The sequence below is a fragment of the Dipteris shenzhenensis genome, chromosome 12 (assembly GCF_047967505.1).
Source record: "Dipteris shenzhenensis isolate YYH24624 ecotype China chromosome 12, Dip_SZ_1.0, whole genome shotgun sequence".
NCBI classification, from domain to species: domain Eukaryota; kingdom Viridiplantae; phylum Streptophyta; class Polypodiopsida; order Gleicheniales; family Dipteridaceae; genus Dipteris; species Dipteris shenzhenensis.
Genome location: NC_141607.1, coordinates 20,867,436 through 20,891,591, shown reverse-complemented (window position 1 = coordinate 20,891,591; position 24,156 = coordinate 20,867,436). Strand labels below are relative to the sequence as shown.

The window sequence follows — 24,156 nt, the reverse complement described above, 5'->3', positions numbered from 1 at the left end:
GACCAAGTTGTTTTAGGTGCCGCCCTAGTAGGCAACAGTCCCATGGAGGGCTAGGGTTGGCTGAGAACGGTGAGCTGGCATTGTAGCTCTAGCCCTGCATCCTGAGATTTCAAGATGTTGGCTTAGCCTTGCAATGCCCCAAGCTCCTAATTCACCGAAATAGTCTGAGGGCTATGGGATTGGTTGTAACAGCCTACAAAAAGTGCATTGAAAATATTATGGCCGGGCCGGGGCCTCTTGGGATTTCAGCACGCAGGGAGGTCCTCTGAAGCGAAGGCCAATGCCAATGCCAATGCCAATTCCTATTCCTATTCCTATTCCTGGGGTGAGGGGGCAAGTTTGGGCGCTTTGGGCGCTCTGCAAGTGGGGGTTGGCGGGGACAAAAGGGGCGGAAAGGCCAAGAACGGAATTAACGGGCAAAGGGAGGAGAGGCGGCGGTGGCAAGTTTTCCACGCTCGCCGCAAAATGCACAACCCCAAAAAGTCCTCAAACAGTCAAATCGCCATTCGGCCGCGCCGGCATCCCCCCAGGACCACCGGCTCGCTTTCTGCGCCGCTGATTGCGCCACACCCCGCCGTCTACGTACACCTTCGTCAACCTTTACATATATATATACACACCCCTCATCTCATCCTATTGCATCTCGTCAACTTCCCCTCCTCGCTCCCCCCTCCCAGCTCCATCATGTAAGACATCCTTCTTTGTACATTGTGAACCCTCCCCCTCCCTCTCCCTCTCTTTATCTTCCTTCCTCATCCCCTTCTCTCATGCATCCTCCCGCACGCCCCTTCCTTCCTTTTTAACCTCTTTGAATATCATCCTTGTAGCTCGCTCCACTCCTTTGCTGCATTCAACTTATAGACCATCATCAACGTATAGACCCTTGCCGTTTAGCTGTGATAAATCCGCCCACGTTAACTCTTGCTCGATTTAAACCTCCCCTCGTCATAGATCGTTTTTTTGGCAATTTTTTTGCGCGAGTGTATCATATTCAATTTAGACTTGAATACGCAGTTCATCTACTTCGATAATGCGTTGACGCCATCCGCAGCTAAAAAACAAAATGTTACTCCTTCGGCGGTTTCCGACAATGGGTTTTTTACGTATGTTTGACGTGCAGGGAGACGGTTAAACTGTGGAGAAACACCTTGCTGTGCTTTGCTGCGTTGCAGCAATCGCTCGTTGCTGCCACTTACTACGGGGGTCAGAGTGGCGGATGGAACAATGCTCATGCTACATTCTATGGGGGCAGCGATGCGTCGGGCACAATGGGTATAAATGCCAAAGAATTCTTGTCGTGAATTTGTGCTTCTCATTCAGAAAGCAACCAGAATTGCCCATTACGTGACGCTTAATTGTATTTCTTCGCAGCTGGAGCTTGTGGATATGGAGATTTGTACAGTCAAGGCTACGGTACCAACACTGCTGCTCTAAGCACTGCGCTGTTCAATGGAGGTGCCATATGCGGTGCATGCTTTGAGATTCGATGCAGTAATGACCCACAATGGTGTCTACCGGGAAGTCCCTCTGTCGTTATTACCGCTACTAATTTCTGTCCTCCAAATTACGCCCTTGCGAACGACAATGGAGGTTGGTGCAATCCTCCTTTGGAGCATTTCGACATGGCTCAACCTGCTTTTGAACAGATTGCCATTTCGCGCGGTGGCATCGTCCCTGTAGAATATCGAAGGTATAAAACAGCCTGCATCTCTGCAATGGCTCAAAATCTTATAATGTAGCTTCCTCCCTAATGATTAAATTAATTATTACACTTCTTCTGTGACAGGGTTCCCTGTGTCAAGAAGGGTGGCATTCTCTTCACTATCAACGGAAATCCGAATTTCAACTTGGTGTTGGTGACAAATGTTGGCGGAAATGGAGATGTCGTTGCTGTTGCTATCAAGGGTTCTAGGACGGGATGGATTCAGATGTCACGTAACTGGGGACAAAACTGGCAGTGCGGGAGTGTTCTAACTGGGCAAGCTCTATCGTTTGAAGTTCAGACAAGCGACGGGAGATCAGTGACATCCTATAATGCCGCACCATCTGACTGGCGTTTTGGTCAGAGTTTCGAAGGACAACAACTGTCTAACTAATGAGTCATCCCAAGTACGCTTGTACACTACATTATGCCATCGTAGTGACAGATTTAGTCATTCGCATCTTTAGTTGTTATACTTGCAGCGGTGAGCCTAATGGCCACCCGCCTTCGAGCTCCTTAACGGTGAGCCATGAGAAGCAATGGCAAGCTTCAACACCAGTTGCTTAGGCTTCAATATCGCTTGATCATCTGCCTATTTCTTAGGCTATCACAATGTACTCTTGATTTTGGAAACTCGACTCTCGATCACTGCCTACTGCAGTTGTTAAAACGACTTTTAATCGTATGAGATTGTGACGGTGTTAACTCTACGCACTTGACAGACGACTTTTTCAACAAATAGTTCAGGATTTGCAACCAAAAAATGCTGTGGTTGTCAGATTATTATAAGTGAAAGGCGATAGATGCGTTGTAACAGGGTGGACATGAATTTTGAAAATGTCTTCATCAGGGGGGGAAGTCGTATTTCCGTCTGAAACATTGGAAAAATTTGAGGTAACGAACATGATCGGATGCTTGAGCTACTATTCGTTGAGAAAATTCCATCCACTCGGTGGAAATCTTGTGGTGACGTGAAACTATGGTATATATATATATTTTTTGAATTGGGTGGAGTACATGTATAATTTCGAATTTTAATTCGAAGTGGGGACATTCTTGCCGCTCAATGTATTCTTGGTGAGACAAACAGTCCACCAATCGATCATTCTCGCATCCAGAGGAAACGCTTTGAAATGCCATTTTTGGTTCCAGTCGAGAGATGATCTTCGGGCGAATTTGAGTTATCCGTACGTGGATCTGATGCCAGGTGGCTTAATTTACTGTCAAATTTGCAACCCGCTTAAGCCACCAAGGTAGAATTCGTAAACACAACTGTCTTTCCAATCAAAGTCTAAATATGCTCATTTTCGACGAAACGGAATCTTAAGCTCAGCTGTGGCTACAGTTGACTTTGTATCACTACCTACTAAGTGTACCACTTCCGTCTGAATTGAAAAATGCACATATTCTTGACTGTCACGTACACCTAATTTGCAATGTTGCAACCGAAAGATGACAGTGATTGTTTGATTATTCAGAAGAAAAGATCGCAAAGCCTTGAATTTCCTCGTTGTGTGAAATTTTGGAACTAGCAATGAATAAACTTTTCGTCAACCAAATCGCATCCAAGGTGATGTGCGAGCGGTGGAAAGTCGCCTGTTGGTTCAATTTTGTTCATATTACTCGTCAAATATTATCCGATTGTCATACCCAGAGCTCGCCCTCTCCATATCACTCGTCAAATACCATCCGATTCTCGTACCTACCTTTTCCCGTCTCGTTTCGGTGAAGTTGCTGGCTTGGCAAACCTGGAGCTTAAAGTTATCTTGCTGAGGCACGAAAATTCACTTTTAGTCGGAAATAATGCTAGAGTTTACCCTCTATGGTCAAAGCAAATGTGGTCAAACAAGGATATATTTTTTAACAAGGTGGGGATCCCACAAGGGCCCTCGGGCTTAGACCATGTGATGAAATAGGAGATTAGCTAGTTGACGGTTGAGATTCAGCTTTGAGAATCGAGCGGCCAGAGATTGCCGCAACACGGTTTCATGATCATGGTCGAACCCTAGCCAACAGAATTAGGGGCGGTAGGTGCACCTATGATGGCTGGATATTTGTGTATAAAGCATGCATGCCCGTATGGCATTACGTATGTGCATGATACAAAGTACGCTTTTAGAGCCCCCGTTTCATCTCCATTCCACAACCGCATGCTCGCCTGTCAAATCCACTCTTTAGCTCGCTTTGAACATCCTTGCGTGTGATTTCACGCTTCAGCCACCATTGTTCTTACCCAGGGGGCGACCACTAAGAAATATGTAAGATAGCACGTGCAATCAACGGAAGGTGTTTTATATTTTTACGGAGTTATAGAAAATAAACATACATAAGGGATTTCTAATTTAAAATGTGATATTTCCATACATAAGCATATACTTTCATCATCTCAAAATTTACAAAAGGGGTAGATATAGGTCATAAAAATCCGTAGGTAGGGGATTTTTAAAATCCTCCTTGATTGCACGTGCTATTACATAGTCACCCTCCATGGGTGTTCTTGCCCTTGCTTCGCCACTCTTCCTGGCTTCGTCCTCAATCAACGGTTTCGAGCCACTCTTCTTGCTCTTGCTTTGTCACTCTTCCTAGCTTCCTCCTCAATCAACGGTTCTAAGCTTTCATGCTTCACCCAAAAAGTTTTGTGTGTGGTATTGTTGTTGCTTCGCCACTCTTTCTGGCTTCCTCCTTAATCAACGGTAAATGGACACAGTTGTCTTCCATCACGGTTGTCTTCTTCGCAGTCCCTCATACCATTCCAGATGCTATGCACAGTCTATGAGTCATGCTAAGCTTCCAAACGGGCTTCTAAGCTTATCATCGCTTCCTTCTATAGGTAAATTCAGCCACTGGTAGTTTATCGTAAGTCTCGTCTCTTGGAAGCCTTCTTCTCTGCACCGTTGTGAGTGCAACATTGAGGAATGTGTTCACCTTCTTAGTTGGTATGAAGCAAAGGATGTTGTATGACAAGATTACTTGCAAATCAATAAATTTCTTGCACTTTGTTTGTGCTCATTGCAAAATATGTGTGCAGGAGGTGAAGGAGGAGATTGGACCTATCAAAGAGGGAGATTTCATTCACATTTTCATGTTTGCATTAATGAGAAATTAACATGCATTATTTTCACTCCTAGATAACGTGGAATTAACGTGATTATGTTGAATACCACAAAATTCACTAGGAAACCAAGATAATATTATCGATGGTAATACTAATACTACCAAAAGTACTCTTACAAGAAGTAATATTACCGTCGTTAAAATTAAATTACCAAGGGCAATATAGATAATACTGGTGGTAATACGCATAATACAAGTGGTCTCAAGGGTTCACCTCCAAAAAATTCGGTGGTAATATGCATAATACAAGTGGTCTCAAGGGTTCACCTCTAAAAAATTTGGTGTACCACGTGCATTCAAAAGGAGGGGTATTTTAATCCCACTTTTGGAAAAAATTTAATAGGAGTACAATAACACAAGGGGTTTTTAATTCAAATTTATAAACAAAACCATTAGCTCATAAGTAAAGAGGGGTGGTTTTATTGGGAGGGGAAATTTATTTTAGGGTTTTTTAAAAATAACCCTTCAATGCACGTGATACCTAAGATTTCTTAGTAGTGCACCCCTTGAGCCGATGGTATTGTTTCAGTGTCTTTTGAGCTTCCCATGCAATATGCAGCTACATATTGGAGAACAAGGCAAGACGCGTGCTTTATTCGACAAGATTGTGGTTCATGCTCGAAAAGACCATCTGGTAGGTTGGGACACAAAGGTGAACCAGGATTAGAGTTGTGCCACATAAAGAAGGGGGGTGAGTGACTATTCGTTGCACACTTGTGGGTGTGGTCCGCACTCCAATCCCTTGCATTTTGGAGAAATTGAAGACCACAAACATGAGTGTTAATGAATGAGAGTGTTTGTTGAGCTCGTGGGGGTGGTCTATACTTTGACTCTTGTGTTTGGAGAATTTATGGACCATGAACATAAGTGCCAATGAATGAATTAAGAATTTAAAGTTTAGAGCTGTGAGAATTTGATTATCTTCTTAGTATACCAATAAGTCATGAAGACAAGGGGGAGATGAGATGGCAACACTGCTAGCAGAAATAGATTACCAGTTGCAACTAACAATACACAATCAGAATTGCCAGGAACTATAATTTTTCGTGCAAAATCATCTTGAGACAAGTGTGACTAGGAAATTTGGAGATGCACCAAGTAATGAAGAAGTCACAATTGATTTGAGTGATAATGCTCATGGGCCTAAACACTCATTTGAGATAGAGTATCCCATAGTACACATTTCTCCAATATTTGATCCACCCCACAAGATTTTCAACCAAAGTACGGGGGAAGAGCATTCATGCAAATCTCACAATCCTCTCAAATAGCCATTCCACGTGCCCAGACTGAAAATTGTAAGTCACATGGCCCAAAATGGGAATTTGTTATCAATGTACATGACTATGTTGAGTGGAAATGCAAATAATATGGAATACAAAATTATGGGGGAGCACCTCGCATAAGGGGTCACTTTCTCAATGACTCAAAAAAGAGCATTCAACATCCAAGTAGAAAAATTCAAATTTGTGATTCAAAAAATTCGAGAAAATCGCTCGAATGATTCGAATGGAGGAAAAAATCGGTTCACTACAAGGCATAGGCCCTTTTCTGACGAAAACACTGACCTTTTTTACACTAAAAAGTTTTTTTTTAATGCACGCAAAGGTCAAAATTATGTCGGTATAGGCATCGGAAAAGAACAGTCGCTACATAGCGACACTAATAAATATTGCTACATAGCGACACTGGTAAACCTCGCTATATAGCGACAGTGGTAAACGTCACTATATAGCGACGATTAACAGAAGCTAAAAAAAACATTCGTGGGCTAAACAGGGCCACAGCAAGCCCTGTTTTGCCCCACTAATGTTTTTTATTTAGTAATTACAAAAGAATGTTTTTTGTTACAAAATTTCCCTTGTGGAAAGGGTGATACAAAATCGATCAAATGAACCGAGCGACAGAAGCTATACATGTCGAAGATATACAACATTGTTTGTTACAAAATTACCCTTTCGAAAAGGGTGATACAAAATTGCTCAAACGAGCCGATATACAAAAGCATATACATGGCGAAGGCCTGATCCCTGGCCCTCGTGAGCCCTAGCCCTTATGAGCTGTGCCTGATCCTTGGCCCTCGTCGAAGCCGTGTAAGCATAATCCCTCATCATCATCGCTCACCTCCGCTGATGGGATGCATGAGCTTTGATTCTAAGAGTGAAGCCATATTAATTGGAAATTAGATTGGAACTTAAAGAATAAAATAGTTTAAAAAGTGAGGTTACAAGTAGGAGTAGACTTATACCGTGCAAGTAGCCACCTCAGTGCAATCGACCGTCACTCCCAATGCCTCCTTCTCAATAAACCATGGCTTTGTTCCTATGCAAAACGCGCATCTTGTTTCTATGTCTGTAGGAAGGCGACCCATCCCATCTTGTTGTGGGCCCAATTTACGAGAGTTAGATAAAGTGCATGCAATATGTAGTAAAACAAATAGAACAATACATTAAATGAGAAGAAGTAGACTTACCACGATTGCCTCAAATGCCAACCGTCTGCCCGTACCAAAGTGCAAAGTACCTACGGAGTCCAACTATCTCCTTGCAGCCCTCCTTAGACCCTCAAATAGTTTAGGATGGTCCTTGTACTACGTCTTGAAAAACTTCCAATCAGCTTTGTCTACCCAGCTGGGTTTAGCCTTCTCCATTGCGATGGAAGTACGCAAGGTTAACCTACGATGCTTCAAGAGGACCCCCATGCGCTCTTTCATATAATCCGAATTGAACTCCCTATTTGGAGGGTTAGGATATTTTCTTTTCAATTCATTGATGACTGCCTGCCTCTTTCCCTCATCTTGGTACTGCCAGTCCATAGCTATGCCGCTCCTAAAGTGGTGGCTCATTAACTGCCTCATGGTGGCCACAGATACAGACTTCTGTCACTCTAACTCAAAGAATGCAGGAGTCTGTAAATGCTTGCTCAATGTCAGGATGTAGGATTCTAAGCTTGCCCAATGTCTTACAGGTATTCTAAGCTGTAGGATTAGTGTACTGATAATCGTGATGCGTTAGTGTAATTATGACTATGTTATATTATTGACATGACTTCTTTGTTGCTTTGAAAGAGGGAAAAAGAGAAAGAAAAGGAGAAAAGAGAGGTGAGAATCATCATGTATGTTTGAGAATCATCATTATTTGAAGCCTATGTATGTTTGAATTGCGATAGGCTACAGCAATTACCATGCCCGCATCAAGAGATAAAGTGAAGAAGATGCTAACAATGGTGGGTATGGATTATGATACCATCCATGCTTGCCGTAATGACTTTATTCTTTTTCATCGCGTGAGCATGGAGATTTTGCTAGTTAAGATCACTGTTTGCCAATGTCTCTTATCTCATGCTTGGTTCGCCATCTGGGCATAAGAGATCAAACAAGGAAAAGAAGAAGAAAGGTCCTCTAGGTTGTGAAAGCAATCTAGAAGGCCTGAAATAAGATGGATTTTTTTATTAGGGAGCTTTATGATCTCATTTTGAGTTCCTGAGATCTATTGTGAGGTATTTGGTTTGGGTCTTTATGCTTTTGTTTGTGGGAGTTCTAGGTTCTCTTTATTGAGCCCCATCGATCTCTTGTGAGAAAAATGTTTTAGATATTTTTGTGTATGAAATTTGTTTGTGGGAGTTCTAGGATCTCCTTGTTGAGTTCCTTAGATTTCTTGTGAGATAAATTTATTTGTGGGAGTTTGAGCATCTCCTTCTTGAGTTCCTTAGATATCTTGTGAGAAATGTGCTTGTTTTTGTGTCTATGAAATTTGTCTGTAGGAGTTCTAGGATCTCCTTGTTGAGTTTCTTAGATCTCATGTGGATAGATTTTTGTACGTGGGAGTTCTAGGATCTCCTTGGTGAGTTCCTTAGATCTCTTGTGATAAGATTTTTGTACATAGGAGTTCTAGGATCTCCTTGCTGAGTTCCTTAGATCTCTTGTGAGAAATGGGCTTGTTTTTGTGTCTATGAGATTATGAAATTTGTTTGTGGGAGTTCTAGGATCTCCTTATTGAGTTTCTTAGATCTCTTATGAGAATTTTTGTATGTGGGAGTTCTAGGATCTCCTCATTGAGTTCCCTAGATCTCTTGTGAGAAATATGATTTTATTTTGTGTTTGTATTCTCACTTTCTTTCAATGAATATTTAATATTCTTTTAATAGAATGTGAAAGAATACAAAGAGTTTTAAAAGTTATTAGAAGAGTTGTCTCATTCTTATACTTTCTTTTGAATGAATATATAATATTCTTTCAATAGAATGTGAATGAATGATTTTCAATTTGAGTGTATTCTTCAAATAAAAATGAATCCATATCTCGTTTTATTACTCAATTCTTTCACTTTCTTTTGAATGAATATATAATATTCTTTCAATAGAATGTGAATGAATGATTTTCAACTTGAGTATATTCTTTCAATAGAAATGAATCAATGTCTTAATTTTTGTTTCTTATTCTTACAGTTTCTTTTGAATGAATATTTCATGTTCTTTTAATAGAGTGTGAAAGAATGAAAATTAATATATTGCATGCTTGAACGTGTTTTTTAAAGGATATGTGTTGTTTTTTATAAAATGTGTATTGCAGTATGTTTCTATTGTATATTCAAATTAATTTCTTTGCATTTTGTTTTTTGGCAACTTCAAAAGCATGGTGCATGGCAAGATCTCGAGGGGGTCACTCATCATATGTAACCCTATCACGTGAGTTCAACAGAAGGATATTTTTTATTTCTAAAATTTACAGAAATAAATATACATAAGGGACTTTTTTAATTAGTTTTGGAAAAAATTTACAGATTTGTATAGAAAAGGGGTACATTTTATTAATGAAAAAATTTACAGATAAGGGATTTTCAATATAGGCCTTGAACGCACGTGATATAGAGGGTTTATACATAGTGACCCCCCTGAGGGCAAGATTTGGTCATGTGTGATGGAGATACAAAAAGTACATGCCTCAGTCTCTTTCTTATAGTGTAAATGTTGTGGACACAAGTTCATAGGCAGTTTTATTCGCATCAAGCAACATTTTCATGGAATAGGCAGTGACATTAGAGCTTGCACGTGACACCATTTGATGTTAGTTGGTTATATTGCAAATTGTATTCAGAGAAAGTGAAGATAGTGGTTAATTCTACCCTGATAAGAAATTGTCCAAATCAACAAGATGTGAGCGCTGAGGGTGATGAGATGGTTGAAGGAGAAGCACCAATACATGCGAGGAGTGTATCCATACATGAAGGTGATGTAGATATGCTAGCAAGCAGGTCACATGTGAGTTTTGATGTGACTAATGCCTGTTAAGTAAAGAAGAGAAAAAAGGGAGAACAATCTTTTATGGAGGATGGATTTCTTCGGCAATAAGTGCATGAAGAGCACTTAAGATGGATAGAAGCATCTGTTAAAAATGGTATACCATTCAATGTCATGAGAGATGAGACATCTCGTAATGCCTTGAAATCATGTGCTAGACCAAGATTTATTTTGCCGGATTATAATAAAATGCATACAGATCATCTTGATAGAGTCAAAAAAACTGTGGCGGATTTCTTGAGTAAAAAGATATTGGATTTTATTCCTAGATATGGGTGCACTCTTGCTTTTGATGGATGGACTAGCAAGTAGGCTAGACCCTTGATAAATGTAATGTGAATTACTCCCAAGGGAACTATGTTTTTGGAGAGTATTGATACGTCTCTAAACTTCACCATATATTGTAAAAATATACGAAAGAGCAACTCGTAAAGTTGGTGGTAGTGAAAATGTTACTGCATTAGTAACAGATAATGCATCAAATTACAAGAGAGATGGTCATGGCAAAGTATCCCACTTTGACATGGATGCCATGTGGTGCTCACACTCTCAACTTATTATTGAAGGATATTGGACAATTGCCATTTGTGCAACCAATATTGCAAGATGCTAACGTTGTAGTGAGATTTATAAAGAGTCATCAATACTTGCATGTAGTTTGAGCACTCTGTGAAGCAACTCAGGAAATTTTGTCAAACTAGATTTGCCACTTCTTTTCTAGTTCTTACTAGGTTGTTGGAAGTGCATCAAGCTTTAGTTGAGACTGTTGCTGATAGACGATGAGCAAATTGGCTTGAGAAAAAGATGCAACATGCAATACCAGGCTCTAAATGTGTGCATCTTGTACAATCATCTCTATTTTGGAAAAATGTCAAGAATAAAAGAAGGTGTAGAGCCATTTATAACAGTATTAAGGATGGTTGATGCTGATGCCTTTGTTATGGGTAAAGTGTATTGGAAGATGTCAGAAGCAATACAACAAGTTAAAGAATTCGTGCGCTTTGCACCTAGGGAAAAGCAACAAGTGGTATATTTGGCTGATAAGAAGTTGTAACACAAAGTTATTACACAAAGTTGTTACACAAAGTTGTAACACAAAGTTGTGTCACAAAGTCGTAACACATTCTCTCTCTTCATGTAGACAAACTCGTAACACAAAGTTGTTACACAAAGTCGTAACATAAAGTTGTGTCTAGAAGTTGTAACACAAAGTTGTAACACAAAGTTGTATCACAAAGTTGTATCAACTTCTCTTTCTTCATAAGTTCATGTTGGCACAGAGTCAACATAGACTGGGTTATTTGCCAAGTGTATACTGCTCATGTTGTCACAATAAATGACAATTGGCCCATCTGTAGACTGATGCATATCATAAAGTAGCTTATGCAACCAAGCTACCTCACATGCAGCCATTGCCGCACCCCTGTACTCAGCCTCTGTGCTCGACAAGGCAACAGTAGGCTATTTCTTGCTGCTCCAAGTGACTGCAGCACTCGCAAAAGAGAACACACATCCACTGGTAGATCGTCTATCAGAAATACTACCAGCCCAATCAGCATCAGTGTATCCATGCAACTGTATCTGAACCCCACTCTCATAAAATAGTCCATACTGCAATGTGGACTTCACATACTTGAGTATGCGTCTAGCCGCATAAATTGACTTACCAATCCAACAGCATAGCTCAAATCTGGCCTGGTAATAGTCATATAAATCAAACTTCCTACTATGCATCTTTACATAGTAGGGTCTTCCAGAAGCTCACCTGCATCTGCGCTTAGCTTCACATTCTGCTCCAAAGGAACTGAAATAGGCTTATAGCCTGTCATCCCATATTTGGATAGCATGTCCAATCCATACTCCCTCTGCAAGAGCCGTATCCCACTTGGTGATCTAATCACCTCAATGCCCAAGAAATAACGCAGCTCTCCCAAATCCTTCATCTCAAACTTCTGCTTCAATAGCATTTTCACATGAAGGATATCTTCATCACTATCACCTGTGATGATCAAATCATCAACATAAATAACAAGCAGCATAATACCTTTCTCTGTTTTTCTCACATAAAGTGAGAAATCTACCTTGGAAATCCGAAAGCCAATAGTGACAAGATACTGTCCTATCTTGTTAGACCATGCTCTAGGTGCTTGCTTCAAGCCATACAAGGCTTTCCTCAACCTGCAAACAAACTCAGGAATGAACAGCATGAACATAACCTGGTGGCTGCTCGATAAAGACCTCTTCTTGCAAATCACCATGCAAGAAGGCATTCTTACATCCATTTGATGTAAAGACCATCCCTTTGATGCAGCCATAGCAATGACTACTCTTACGATTGCCATCCTTGCAACCGGATTGATTGTTTCTTCATAATCAATGCCATATGTCTATGCATACCCCTTGACAATTAATCTTGCCTTGTATCTGTTCACAGAACCATCTGCATTGTGCTTCACCTTATAAACCCACTTACAACCAATTGCATTCTTGTCTTTAGGCAAAGGGACCAATTCCCATGTAGCATTTGCTTCCAAGGCATCCATTTCTTCATCCATGTCTTTCTCCCATTTTTCTTTTCCCATGGCTTGCTAAAACAAGTGGGTTCTGGTTCCTGTATCACTTTGACCATATAGGCAGTGAACTTGAGCTGCATTTTCCTAGCTTGCATATTTGTGCTGTACATTTTTGCCAAAGTATCCCATGCCTCCTTTGGCATACTTGCATCCTGAATATGCACAATCATAGAATCTGAAATACTGATAGACAGCCAGTACATAACTTTTTTGGCTCTCTCATGCCATCCTTTAAATTCCTACATTTCCTGTTGATTGGGAACATTAGGAAGAATTGGTTCTTCTTCATTTCCTGTAATGAATCCCAATAGCCTTTTCCCATAAGGAAACTTGTCATTCTAAACTTCCATGCTTGGAAGTTTTTCTTGTCAAGCTTTCCAGTGACAATCTGTGAAAGAGAATCAGACGCCATTACAGAACACTGCAAAATATTTTGTCATCGCAAGAAACACAGCTTTTGCCTCACAAGGGCAAATCTACAAAACTGACGAAAGTGGTATTTGACCACACATTCACTTCCTAGTGACGATTTTGCATCAACACACAATAAGGATGATTCTGTAACTCCCAGTATCTCTATGCACAGGCATACGATGCAATTTCTGCGACAACTTTTCACTGACCTGCAGAGCAGTGGTCACACAGCAAAAACATGGCCTTTTTCTCAGTGCTTGCAGAGAACTTCCGCCTCCAAAACGGGCCCTGAAATGGCCTCGAATCAGAAAAATAAAGTCATTGCACTTTTCAGCTGTGCTACCTGCAGAGATTTACTCCCAAACTCAAAAAAGGAAAGCAACACTGGTCCTCTTACCAAGACACCACGAACTTGGTTTGCTTTCTTGAGCTCCTTATCACGAACCAGGCTCTGATACCATGTAAAGATAGTGGGAGAGAAGGAAGGAGTCTCACTTACAGCTTTCTCGCATACACAATGTGGGAATACATGCAAAGGTAGAGGCTAAAAATAGTTTTTCTCTTCTTACTTGTGAAATCCAAAAGAACTCTAGTACAAAGAAATAGAAGAACCCTATATGTGGGTCTCAAACCAAACTTAGCTAACTAAGGTGGCATACTAACTAAGCCACGAACTAGAGTACATAAGGATAGGTGTCATCCAAATGGGCGGTGTACCAACTGCATCTGTAGCTAACAAGTCGATGACATAAATGCACAACGGTCACCCTGGCATATCACGAGTGGAGCTTGATATCTCAACAAGTGGCGGCACCATTGGCGGATGCGGTCCCAACCTGTGGTGGTTGAGACGATGAACATGGCAGACGGATTGGAGGATGATTAGGAGGAAGCCTTTCTCAAGGCAAATTTAGAGTTGGTTCCTATCTTCACCATTGATGTGGAAGGCATTACGGACAGTTACATGCATCAAAGTTTCCTAGAGAACATGGTCGGCCTTGTTCTGGAGGAGTTGTTTGAGCCCCAGCAAATAGTAGCAGAATTGGATATACGGGATCTCCTATAGCAGGAGAGGGAATTTGAAGAACAGATGAGCAGAGTCACGCGAGTTCAGGAAGATGCTCTAGATACAGTTTATCTTGGAGTGGATGGAGCATCTAAACCAGTCAAAGTCAGCACTTTGTTGACAACTGAATTCCACAACGACTTGATTGCTCTCTTGCGGGAATTTTCCGATGTGTTCGCCTGGGACTATGCGGATATGAAGGGTCTCGATCCAAAGTTTTACCAACACCGGGTCAATCTCAAACCAAATGTGACTCCAATGAAGATACAAAGGTATCGTATGAATCCGCACGTGGCCAAGCAAGTGCCCAAAGAACTGGAGCACTTTTTGTGGGTGGGATTCATCGCACCGATTGAAAATCCAAAGTGGATTTCCCCGATTGTCATTGTGCCAAAGAAAAACAAGAACTACCGCAACCTAAATGCGGCCATAGTTCCTGATCCATTTCCCTTGCCCTACATGGATTCTATGCTTGATGAAGTGGCAGGTTATGAGGTGTACTCCTTCATGGATGCATATAGCAGGTACAACCAAATCCGAATGGCTCCGGAAGACAAGCAGCCTTTATCGCATCCTGAGGGGTTTATGTCTTCACAGTTATGTGGTTCGGATTGCGGAATGCTCCCTGGCCATTTTGCGAGCAAAGTCACTGCAAAGAAAGTTTTGTAAGCAGAGTTATGGTGGCCAACCATATAGAAGGATGCTCGATGGTTTGCAAAAAGTTGTGACCTTTGCCAACGGTTGGGATAGCCCACTGATCGAGACTGCATGCCACTTAATCCCATCTTGCCTCTGGAACCATTTCAGAAATGGGACTTGGATTTCATGGGTCCATTCAAGCCCGTAGCTGCCTACACAAGGAATTGCTACACTCTAGTAGCCACTAATTATTGCACCAAATGGGTGGAAGCTTGGGCGTTGCAGGACAACACCGCAAAATCAATCACAAGGTGTCTATGCCACAATGTGTTCACTCAATTTGGGTGTCCAATTGAGATTGTCAGTGATAGGGGGACTCACTTTGTCAACAAAGTCATCAAGGGGATGAATGCTTTTTATATGGTGATTCACAAGAAGTCTTCCCCCTATCATCCGCAAGCGAATGGACTAGGAAAGTCTACCAATCATACTTTCAAGAGGATCATGTCACTACTGGTGAATGAGCACCGCACGGATTGGGATGAGAAGTTACTGGTAGCACTATGGGCGTATCACACATCATTCAAGGTGGCCACTGTGTTGACTCCTTTTTAATTGGTGTTTGGGCTGGAAGCAATCATGCCAATTGAGCATATTGTTCCGAGTCTAAGGATTGCAGTGGAGGACATGCTTCTTCCGTAGGACTCTATGGTATTCCGATGGGATGTTCTAGACCAATTGGATGATTTGCGGCTGGAGAGCTATTATCTCACCTTGGAGGTTCAAGCCAGGCGCAAGCGGAGGGTGGATTTGGCGTCCAAGAAGAAATCTTTTGAGCACAGGCAATCGGTTCTTCTATTCAACACTCGCCTTGGAAAAATGTCGGGGAAGTTGAAATTGCAATGGTCGAGTCCATTCTGGGTTTTTCATGATTGCGGATCGACATCATTTTATCTTGTAGATTTGCAAGGGCAAGTACTTCCACATCCAATTAATGGGTTTTGGCTTCGTCCATACCATCATGACGGTAGTCTTCAATGCCCATTACCCATCTCTAATGAGGTGCAGATTTCCTGAGTGGAGGTGAAGGCCATCGAGCTATCACATGAGGACATGTGGCAGATGATTACAGCAGTCTTCTATGAGGTCCTAGGCTAGCCATCATGCAACTCACTATTGTAAGGGCAGGATATTGGCAATCTAAATTACAACTCTTGAGCCATTGTTTGCATGTACTAGTTGCTTGATACTTGCTCTTCATCGCACTTGCAGTTCTCTTGAGTGCATTTGCCTTCCAGCTCTCATCGGCATTCATTGTTATCTCTTTTCTTCTCCTTCGCCTCCCCATGGGGATGGATCATGCTCAATTTCTTCCTCTTCTTCCGTTGGTGGATATAGATTCCCAGTCAATTGATGCTCATCTCTAGCGGCTACGGATCCATAGTTTCAATAGTATTGATTGGCAGAGGTCATCCATTACCATCAGCACTTTGCCAGCAATTAGTAGTAGGATCTGCTGTAGATGAGCATCGGGAGCTGATAGTGCAATTGATTCATCAACGTCTTTTTTTGCCTATGAATGGAGGGATGATCATGCAACCAACATGTACACTGGCAATGATGGAGGTGGAGTTTGGAGCTCCTACTAGGGGTGAATACAAGCTAAGTGGGTGTTCAGATGCTCAGATGAGGGACCTATATCGCTGGATACTCGAGTCACTATTCTTGCAGGCCAAAACATACACCATCACTCCTCAGGCTCGAGGGATGATAGAGGTTGCTGACGAAAGAGTGGTGCCATGGGCTTGAATCCTGAAGGAGCGGATTCATGCAGAGGCTTTATGGGTGGCAACTCATGTGGATAAGAAGCAGGCAGTGAATTCCAAGATTGGGCAGGTCCTGGAGATTTTGTTTCCCATACATCTGGAGTCTATAGTGCCTCGACAATCGACTACCTTGGTGCTCACTCTTGCACTTGAGGGGCCTACACAAGATGAAGCTGAGAGATCTTTTGGTGGAGTGGCTATGAAGCAACGAAAGAAGAAGCCTGGCCTTAGCCAGGGGGTGGTATCTTCCCTTGCACCCTTAACTCCTTCACATATTGGGGGTGTGGGAGGTGTTTTCACCAATGGGGTGGCAATGACACAAATTGATCTATCTACACCTATGGCGTTCATGGCGGAGCGGGGTCATCGCGGGTGACGATGACCCCCTGACAAAACATGTGTGCCTCAGGATCTATGGAGCATTCTAAGGTGGATGGAACCTATGTGGATACATGATGAAGAGAGTGCTCATGACATGTATCTCAAGTCAATTAGGTTCCAAGATAGATTAGCTTGGACTCATAAAGAGAATCTTGAGATAGTGCAAAGTGCTTGATTGATATTACTTCAAATGAACCTCCCTTTTATAGGTGAGGGTACTTACATCCATATGCTTACTCACATGTGGGATATCTCCTCCATGCCATGTGGCAGCTTGCCCTTTACTCATAACTTTGCTCTACATGTGCTCATGGCACCACAACTCTCAACATCTCCCCTTGGTGCCATGATTAAAGGGCTACTGCAAGGTGGTCAGATGTGAGTTACATTCCATCACCTCCCCTTAGTGCATGCATTGCTAGTTAAGGTGGTCAAGTGTGGTTTTTACATGTCAATACCTCTCCTGGGTGCTTTCATAGCTACTCTCAGGTGGTCAGGCTTGATTTTCAAATGTGTGGGCTGAAGGTGGCAAGGGTGTTGCTTCTCAATACATGTTGTCGATGTCGTCGTCTTCTTTGCTTGACGTAGCTTGATGCATGATGCTTTGTTCTTCCATGTGCCTTGATGCTTTATGTGTGGATGCCATGCTTCGTGCTATGGTCATCTCATGCACTTGTGCTTTTGGCATGCTTATGAGAATGACGTGTGCATTCATGCTTTGATTTGTCATTTGTTGCAAAGTTCTTACCAATTGATTTCTTTCAATATCGGTAGTGTCTAATTGCATACAATGATTATGACTTGACAAGTGCATAGAGCTCGAAAAGACGATCACTTTTCCCTTTTGGAGCATGTACAAATTCTTCTTGGATTGCAAGTTATGCCTTGTCGAAGTTTTTGTGAAGAAGAGGGTCTTTGATGATGTGGCACAAGGATTCACATGCTGAATTTCATACTGTGCTTACAAAGGGACTCTATGCTTAGGTGGCACTACTGTCTGTGCATGCATGCTTATGTGGCAGTTAACCAACCCTAACTCTAACCATGGTGGGTTAAGTTAACCAGACCATGATTAAATCTTATCTGCCACGTGTCCTAAGGTTGAACCTTAGAAGAAACCTTTGAAAAATGTCTGAGAAAAGTTTGCGTTGCTTCTTCATCTCAACTCTCAGGAATCGCAATCCGGAGCTGCAATTTTAGTTTTCTTTGCTTTCTCCCCTTGACTTTCGGTGCAAGAAGCTCCTTCGCCCTTGCAAGCGTGCCTTACTCAAATGCTCAACATGAGTCTTGGTCGTTTACATCTGTTTTGTCGCTGGTGGAGAGGCCGCGTGAGCCTTGGCTGCTGAGTTCGGTGCACATTGCTGGCGTTGGCTACATGAAAGCTGTATTGGTGATGGCCAGTGGTGCAGAGCCTTATACGCTGTGTGCGGCTGCTGGAGGCACAGTTGTGGAGCGGCCCTTCCTAGTGCTGGAGGAGTAGCCGCAAGGTGTACTGTGAGCCTTGGAGCTGTTGTAGTTGAAGCTCCAGTCAGTGGAGCAGAAGTTGAGGCAGCCAATGGAGAGGTTATGGCACAGTGCTTTCATGGCTTTGAGGGTGCTGATCATCAGTCACGTCGGAGATAGGTTGCTGGGTCTTATTGAGCCATAGGTTATTCGTGAAGCTCGTAGAGGTAGGCTTTGCAGTCCGGGCAATGATGAGTCATTTGCAAAGCCTTGAGATCCAGCCGTCTCTTTAAAGCTCTGATGGACTTTTATGTTGGCATCACTGCTAATAGAACACTCATTTGAACTCGATCGGATCTACGTGGGCATTTGATGGCATAGATGCTCATGAGCCGTCCGCTTGAGGGGTTGCACTGTGGACTGTAGAACTTGGATAGTCTTGGAAATCAACGACTTCTACATTAGCGGCCTACAGAAAAAGAGAACAATGGTCACGGATGAAGGTCGATGTGTGAAGATAGTCGGAGAGAGGGAAGGAGTCTCACTTGAGGCTTTCTCACAAGCACAATGGGGAAATACATACAAAGGTGGAGGCTGAAAACAGTTTTCCTCTTCTTAGTTGTGAAAGCCAAAAGAACTCTAGTACAAAGAAAATAGAAGAACCCTATATGTGGGTCTCAAACCAAACTCAACTAACTAAGGTGGCATACTAACTGAGCCATGAACTAGTGTAGATAAGGATAGCTGTCATCCAGCTATTATTCGTGGGCGGTGTACCAACCGCATCTGTAGCTAACAAGTCGGTGACATAAATGCACAACGGTCACCCTGGCATATCGCGAGTGGAGCTCGATATCTCAACACTCCCCCTCGAGCTCAATCCCAATTCCTGCACACCAAGCAGGTCTCTGAACTTGCACAGCTTCTCTGCGCCCAATGCTTTCGTGAATATGTCAGCTACCTGATCCTCTGTGCTTACATAAACTAGATCAATAAGACCTAGTAAAACCTTCTCCCACACATAGTGATAATGCACCTCAATGTGCTTTGTTCTAGCATGAAAGACTGGGTTCTTTGCCAAGTGTATGCTGCTCATGTTGTCACAATAAATGACAACTGGCCCATCTATAGGCTAATGCATATCATAGAGTAGCTTATGCAACCAAGCTACCTCACATGCAGCCATTGCTGCACCCCTGTACTCAGCCTCTGTGCTCGACAAGGCTATTTCTTGCTGCTCCAAGTGACTGCAGCACTCCCAAAAGAGAACACATATCCACTGGTAGATCATCTATCATAAATACTACCAGCCCAATCAGCATCACTGTATCCATGCAACTGTATCTGAACCCCAGCCTCATAAAATAGTCCATACTGCAATGTGGACTTCACATACCAAATGCGGTTTCCTTGGAGCCTGCATAAATTGACTTACCAACCCAACAGCATAGCTCAAATATGGCCTGGTAATAGTCATGTAAATCAAACTTCCTACTATGCGTCTGTACATAGTAGGGTCTTCCAGAAGCTCACCTGCATCTGCGCTCAGCTTCACATTCTGCTCCAAAGGAACTGAAATAGGCTTACAGCCTGTCATCCCATATTTGGACTGCATGTCTAATCCATACTGCCTCTGCAAGAGCTGTATCCCACTTGGTGATCTAATCACCTCAATGCCCAAGAAATAACGCAGCTCTCCCAAATCCTTCATCTCAAACTTCTGCCTCAATAGCATTTTCATGTGAAGGATATCTTCATCCCTATCACCTATGATGATCAAATCATCAACATAAATGACAAGCAGCATAATCCCTTTCTCTGTTTTTCTCACATAGAGTGAGAAATCTGCCTTGGAAATCTGAAAGCCAATAGTGACAAGATACTGTCCTATCTTGTCAGACCATGCTCTAGGTGCTTGCTTCAAGCCATACAAGGCTTTCTTCAACCTGCAAACAAACTCAGGATGAATAGCATGAACATAACCTACTGGCTGCTCCATAAAGACCTCTTCTTGCAAATCACCATGCAAGAAGGCATTCTTTACATCCATCTGATGTAAAGACCATCCCTTTGATGCAGCCATAGCAATGGCTACTCTTACGGTTGCCATCCTTGCAACCGGGCTGAAAGTTTCTTCATAATCAATGCCATATGTCTGTGCATACCCCTTGACAACTAATCTTGCCTTGTATCTATTCACAGAACCATCTACATTGTGCTTGATCTTATAAACCCACTTACAGCCAATTGCATTCTTGTCTTTAGGCAAAGGCACCAATTCCCATGTAGCATTAGCATCCAAGGCATCCATTTCTTCATCCATGGCTTTCTCCCATTTTTCATTTCCCTTGGCTTGCTCAAAAGAAGTGGGTTCTGGTTCCTGTATCACTTTGACCATATAGGCATAGTGAATGGCTGTAAATCCATCATATTTCAGCCTATCCACAGGATGCCTAACCCTGGTAGACCTGCGCAAAATAGGCTCACTTCTAGGTGCTCTCAAAACATCCCAGGTCTTCCTTACTCCAGGTGTAACAACAGAAGGAATACCCAACTCATCATCAATGCTCTGTTCTGAGCCACTGGATTCACCATCCACACAAGAGTGACCTGCATTCACATCAAACATGGGCTGATCTACCTTCTCTTTTCCTTTTCGTGATACCTGCGTACCACTATCTGCATTGCTTTGAGGAGATTCTCCTGATCTCAATCTGCCTGTCCATGGCGAAGTATGTAAACCACTGCTAGAGGACACTGCAGGTCCACTGATATTTTGTGATTGCTGCTGTGAATTTTGTGCAGCATTACCATTTTGTGCATCTACATCAATCATCACATTTACTAGTTTATACCAGCTGCTCATCTCATCAAAAACAACATCTATGCTCACTGTGAACTTACGTGTAGAAGGGTTATAGCATCTATACCCTTTCTGCTACAGAGAATAACCAATAAAGATGCACTTCTCAGCCTTTGGATCCAACTTGGACCTCAACTCATCTGGCACATGAACATAGGCAATGCAACCAAAAATTTTCAAATGAGAAATGTCTGGTTTCCTACCAGTATACATCTCCTCTGGTGTCATGCCATGTATTGCTGCAGTGGGAGTCCTGTTCATTATATAAACTGTTGTAGCAATTGCTTCAGCCCAATAATAATCTGGTAGATCTTTTTCAGTTAGCATGGCCCGAGATACCTCTCCAATATGCCTGTTTTTCCTTTCTGCAATTCTATTTTGTTGTGGGGTATGACTGCATGAATATTGCTGCTTTATGCCATGCTCCTGCAAGAACCTTGCAAACTCATTTGAGAGGTACTCTCCCCCTCCATCTGACCTTAGGCATTTTATTTGCAGGCCTGTTTCTTTTTCAACCATAGCTTTAAAAGCTTTGAAGTGCCCAAACACTTCACTTTTCTTTTTCATAAAATACACCCAAAGTTTTCTACTGAAGTCATCAATAAATGTGACAAAATAGTGACACCCTCCAATAGATGCAGCTTTAGTAGTCCACACATCAGAGTGGATTAATTCTCGGATGGCTTTTTACTCTCTTGAACATGCCTAGGAAAAGGTTTCCTTGCCTGTTTCCCAAATTGACAGGCTTCACAAACCTTGTGCATTTCTGCAACCTTGAATTTAGGCAATCCTGCAACAATATTTTGGGCTTGCATTGATTTAAGTCACCGTATATTAACATGACCAATGCGTTTGTGCTAGATATCAATATCTGCAACTACACCGGTCCCATGTGCAAACATTGCTGCACTCAATTCAGGCATGTCTGCATCCAACGTAAACATCTTGCCCTTCTTCTTTCCTTTTGCTATCAAGCGACCATTATTTTTCATATCCTCAACAAAGCATCCATGAGCATTAAATCTGACCTGCAAGCCCTGCTCAACCATCTGACCAACAGAAACCAGGTTCTTGGTGATGTTTGGGACATGAAATACATCAGACAAGTATTTCTTTTTCCCATCCTGCATAGACAAAGGAATTTTGCCAATCTGCACAATAGGATGTGCAGTATCATCACCAGTCTCCACAAATCCTGGTTTTTCCATTTTCCTTGCATCTTGCATCCATTCAGCATGACCTGTCATGTGGTTTGACGCACCTGAGTCAACATACCACACATCATTGCTTTCTTCTGCACTTGTCACAGAATTTGTCATATGCTGCACCATAAACAAATGCTCATTTCTGTCATCACCCTGTCTACTAGAGGATGCATAATTGCCTTGCTGCAATTTTCCATTCATAATGTCATTCTGCTTCTTGTAGCAGTCTTTAGCCATATGCCCCATTTTACCACAGTAGTAGCATTCAACATTGTTGTTTGCATTTTGGCCTCTCTGCCATCCACCATGACCTCTTGGACTCCCCCTGCCTCTAGAGTTACCACGTCCTCCTGCATAGGACTGGTTTTCTTGCATTTGCTGCATATTCTGATTTCTACCACAGCCTGCAGATCGGCCTCCTCTACCTCTGCCTCTACCCCTTCCAGCATTTGAGTAGAAGACAGTTTCTTTGCACAACGGTCACCCTGGCATATCACGAGTGGAGCTCGATATCTCAACACGATGGTTGTTGCTATCATTCGGATCTCTCTACTTCAGTGCTTCAGATCTTGTTGTCCATCGTTGTTTGAGGCTTCTTCTATTTAGTTGTTCCCAGTCAAGCCTTGTTTTGCATGTGTGTCTTTATGGACTCGTGGCTATTCTTTCATTCTCCACAAGCTATTCTTTCATTCTCCACAAGCCCATGCTTCCTGCAAGCTTTGTTGCTCAACTCTCAAACTCTACTTGGCTCAGTTGTGGGAGCTTGCTTTTGTAGCCCACTGCTCTTCTATTGCTTCTACTCATGCTGCCTTCATGATTGTCTATTTGCTGGGACACCCTTTGAGGCTCAACAATCTCCTCACAGATCTATCTCACAAAATAGATCTCTAAAATGAACTCTCTCTCTCTTTCATCAGGAATGACAAAAATATCTCAAAGCAATGAACAAAATTTTCATTCAATGGATGGAATAACCTAGGAGAAAACATGTGGTCCTAAGGCAAGCTTACAACTAATCTAGGAGACTAGACCTAAGCTCTGATACCATGACAAAACATGTGTACCTCAGGATCTATGGAGCATTCTAAGGTGGATGGAACCTATGTGGAGACATGATGAAGAGAGTGCTCATGACATGTATCTCAAGTCAATTAGGATCCAAGATAGATTAGCTTGGACTCATAAAGAGAATCTTGAGATAGTGCAAAGTGCTTGATTGATATTACTTCAAATGAACCTCCCTTTTATAGGTGAGGGTACTTCCATATGCTTACTCACATGTGGGATATCTCCTCCATGCCATGTGGCAGCTTGCCCTTTACTCATACCTTTGCTCTACATGTGCTCATGGCACCACAACTCTCAACACCCCCGTGTCCATTATAGAAGTGATCCCAGGAGGTACTCCAGTGGTGGGAGGTTCCCAGGTGGTACTCCAGCGGTGGGAGGTTCCCTTATGCAGCGGTGGATGGAGCAGCTTCAGTAGAGTGTAGCAGCAACGACTGTAGTGACTACTACAACATCAATGGCGGTGGACTCTGATGCGGCAAGGGTGTCAGTGGCAAAAGTGTTAATGGTGATCTCGGAGTCTGCGGGTGTGTCTTCAGTGTCTTCTACTGGGTTCAATTTTAG

General features: G+C 42.4%; 1 protein-coding gene across 2 annotated transcripts; it reads left to right on the top strand.

Annotated features, from left to right (window-relative positions):
• The first annotated feature begins 662 nt into the window (after positions 1-662).
• On the top strand, positions 663-2,395 carry LOC147895967 (expansin-A10-like). 2 transcript variants are annotated; one of them, XM_087382383.1, is made up of 4 exons: positions 663-686; positions 1,121-1,272; positions 1,372-1,690; positions 1,787-2,395. In XM_087382383.1, coding segments are annotated over exons 1-4 (783 nt in total). In that variant the 5' UTR covers positions 663-684; the 3' UTR covers positions 2,097-2,395. The 2 variants fall into 2 exon arrangements, with proteins under 2 accessions (XP_087238509.1, XP_087238510.1); XM_087382384.1 differs by lacking the exon at positions 663-686 and adding an exon at positions 760-873.
• Positions 2,396-24,156: the final 21,761 nt, after the last annotated feature.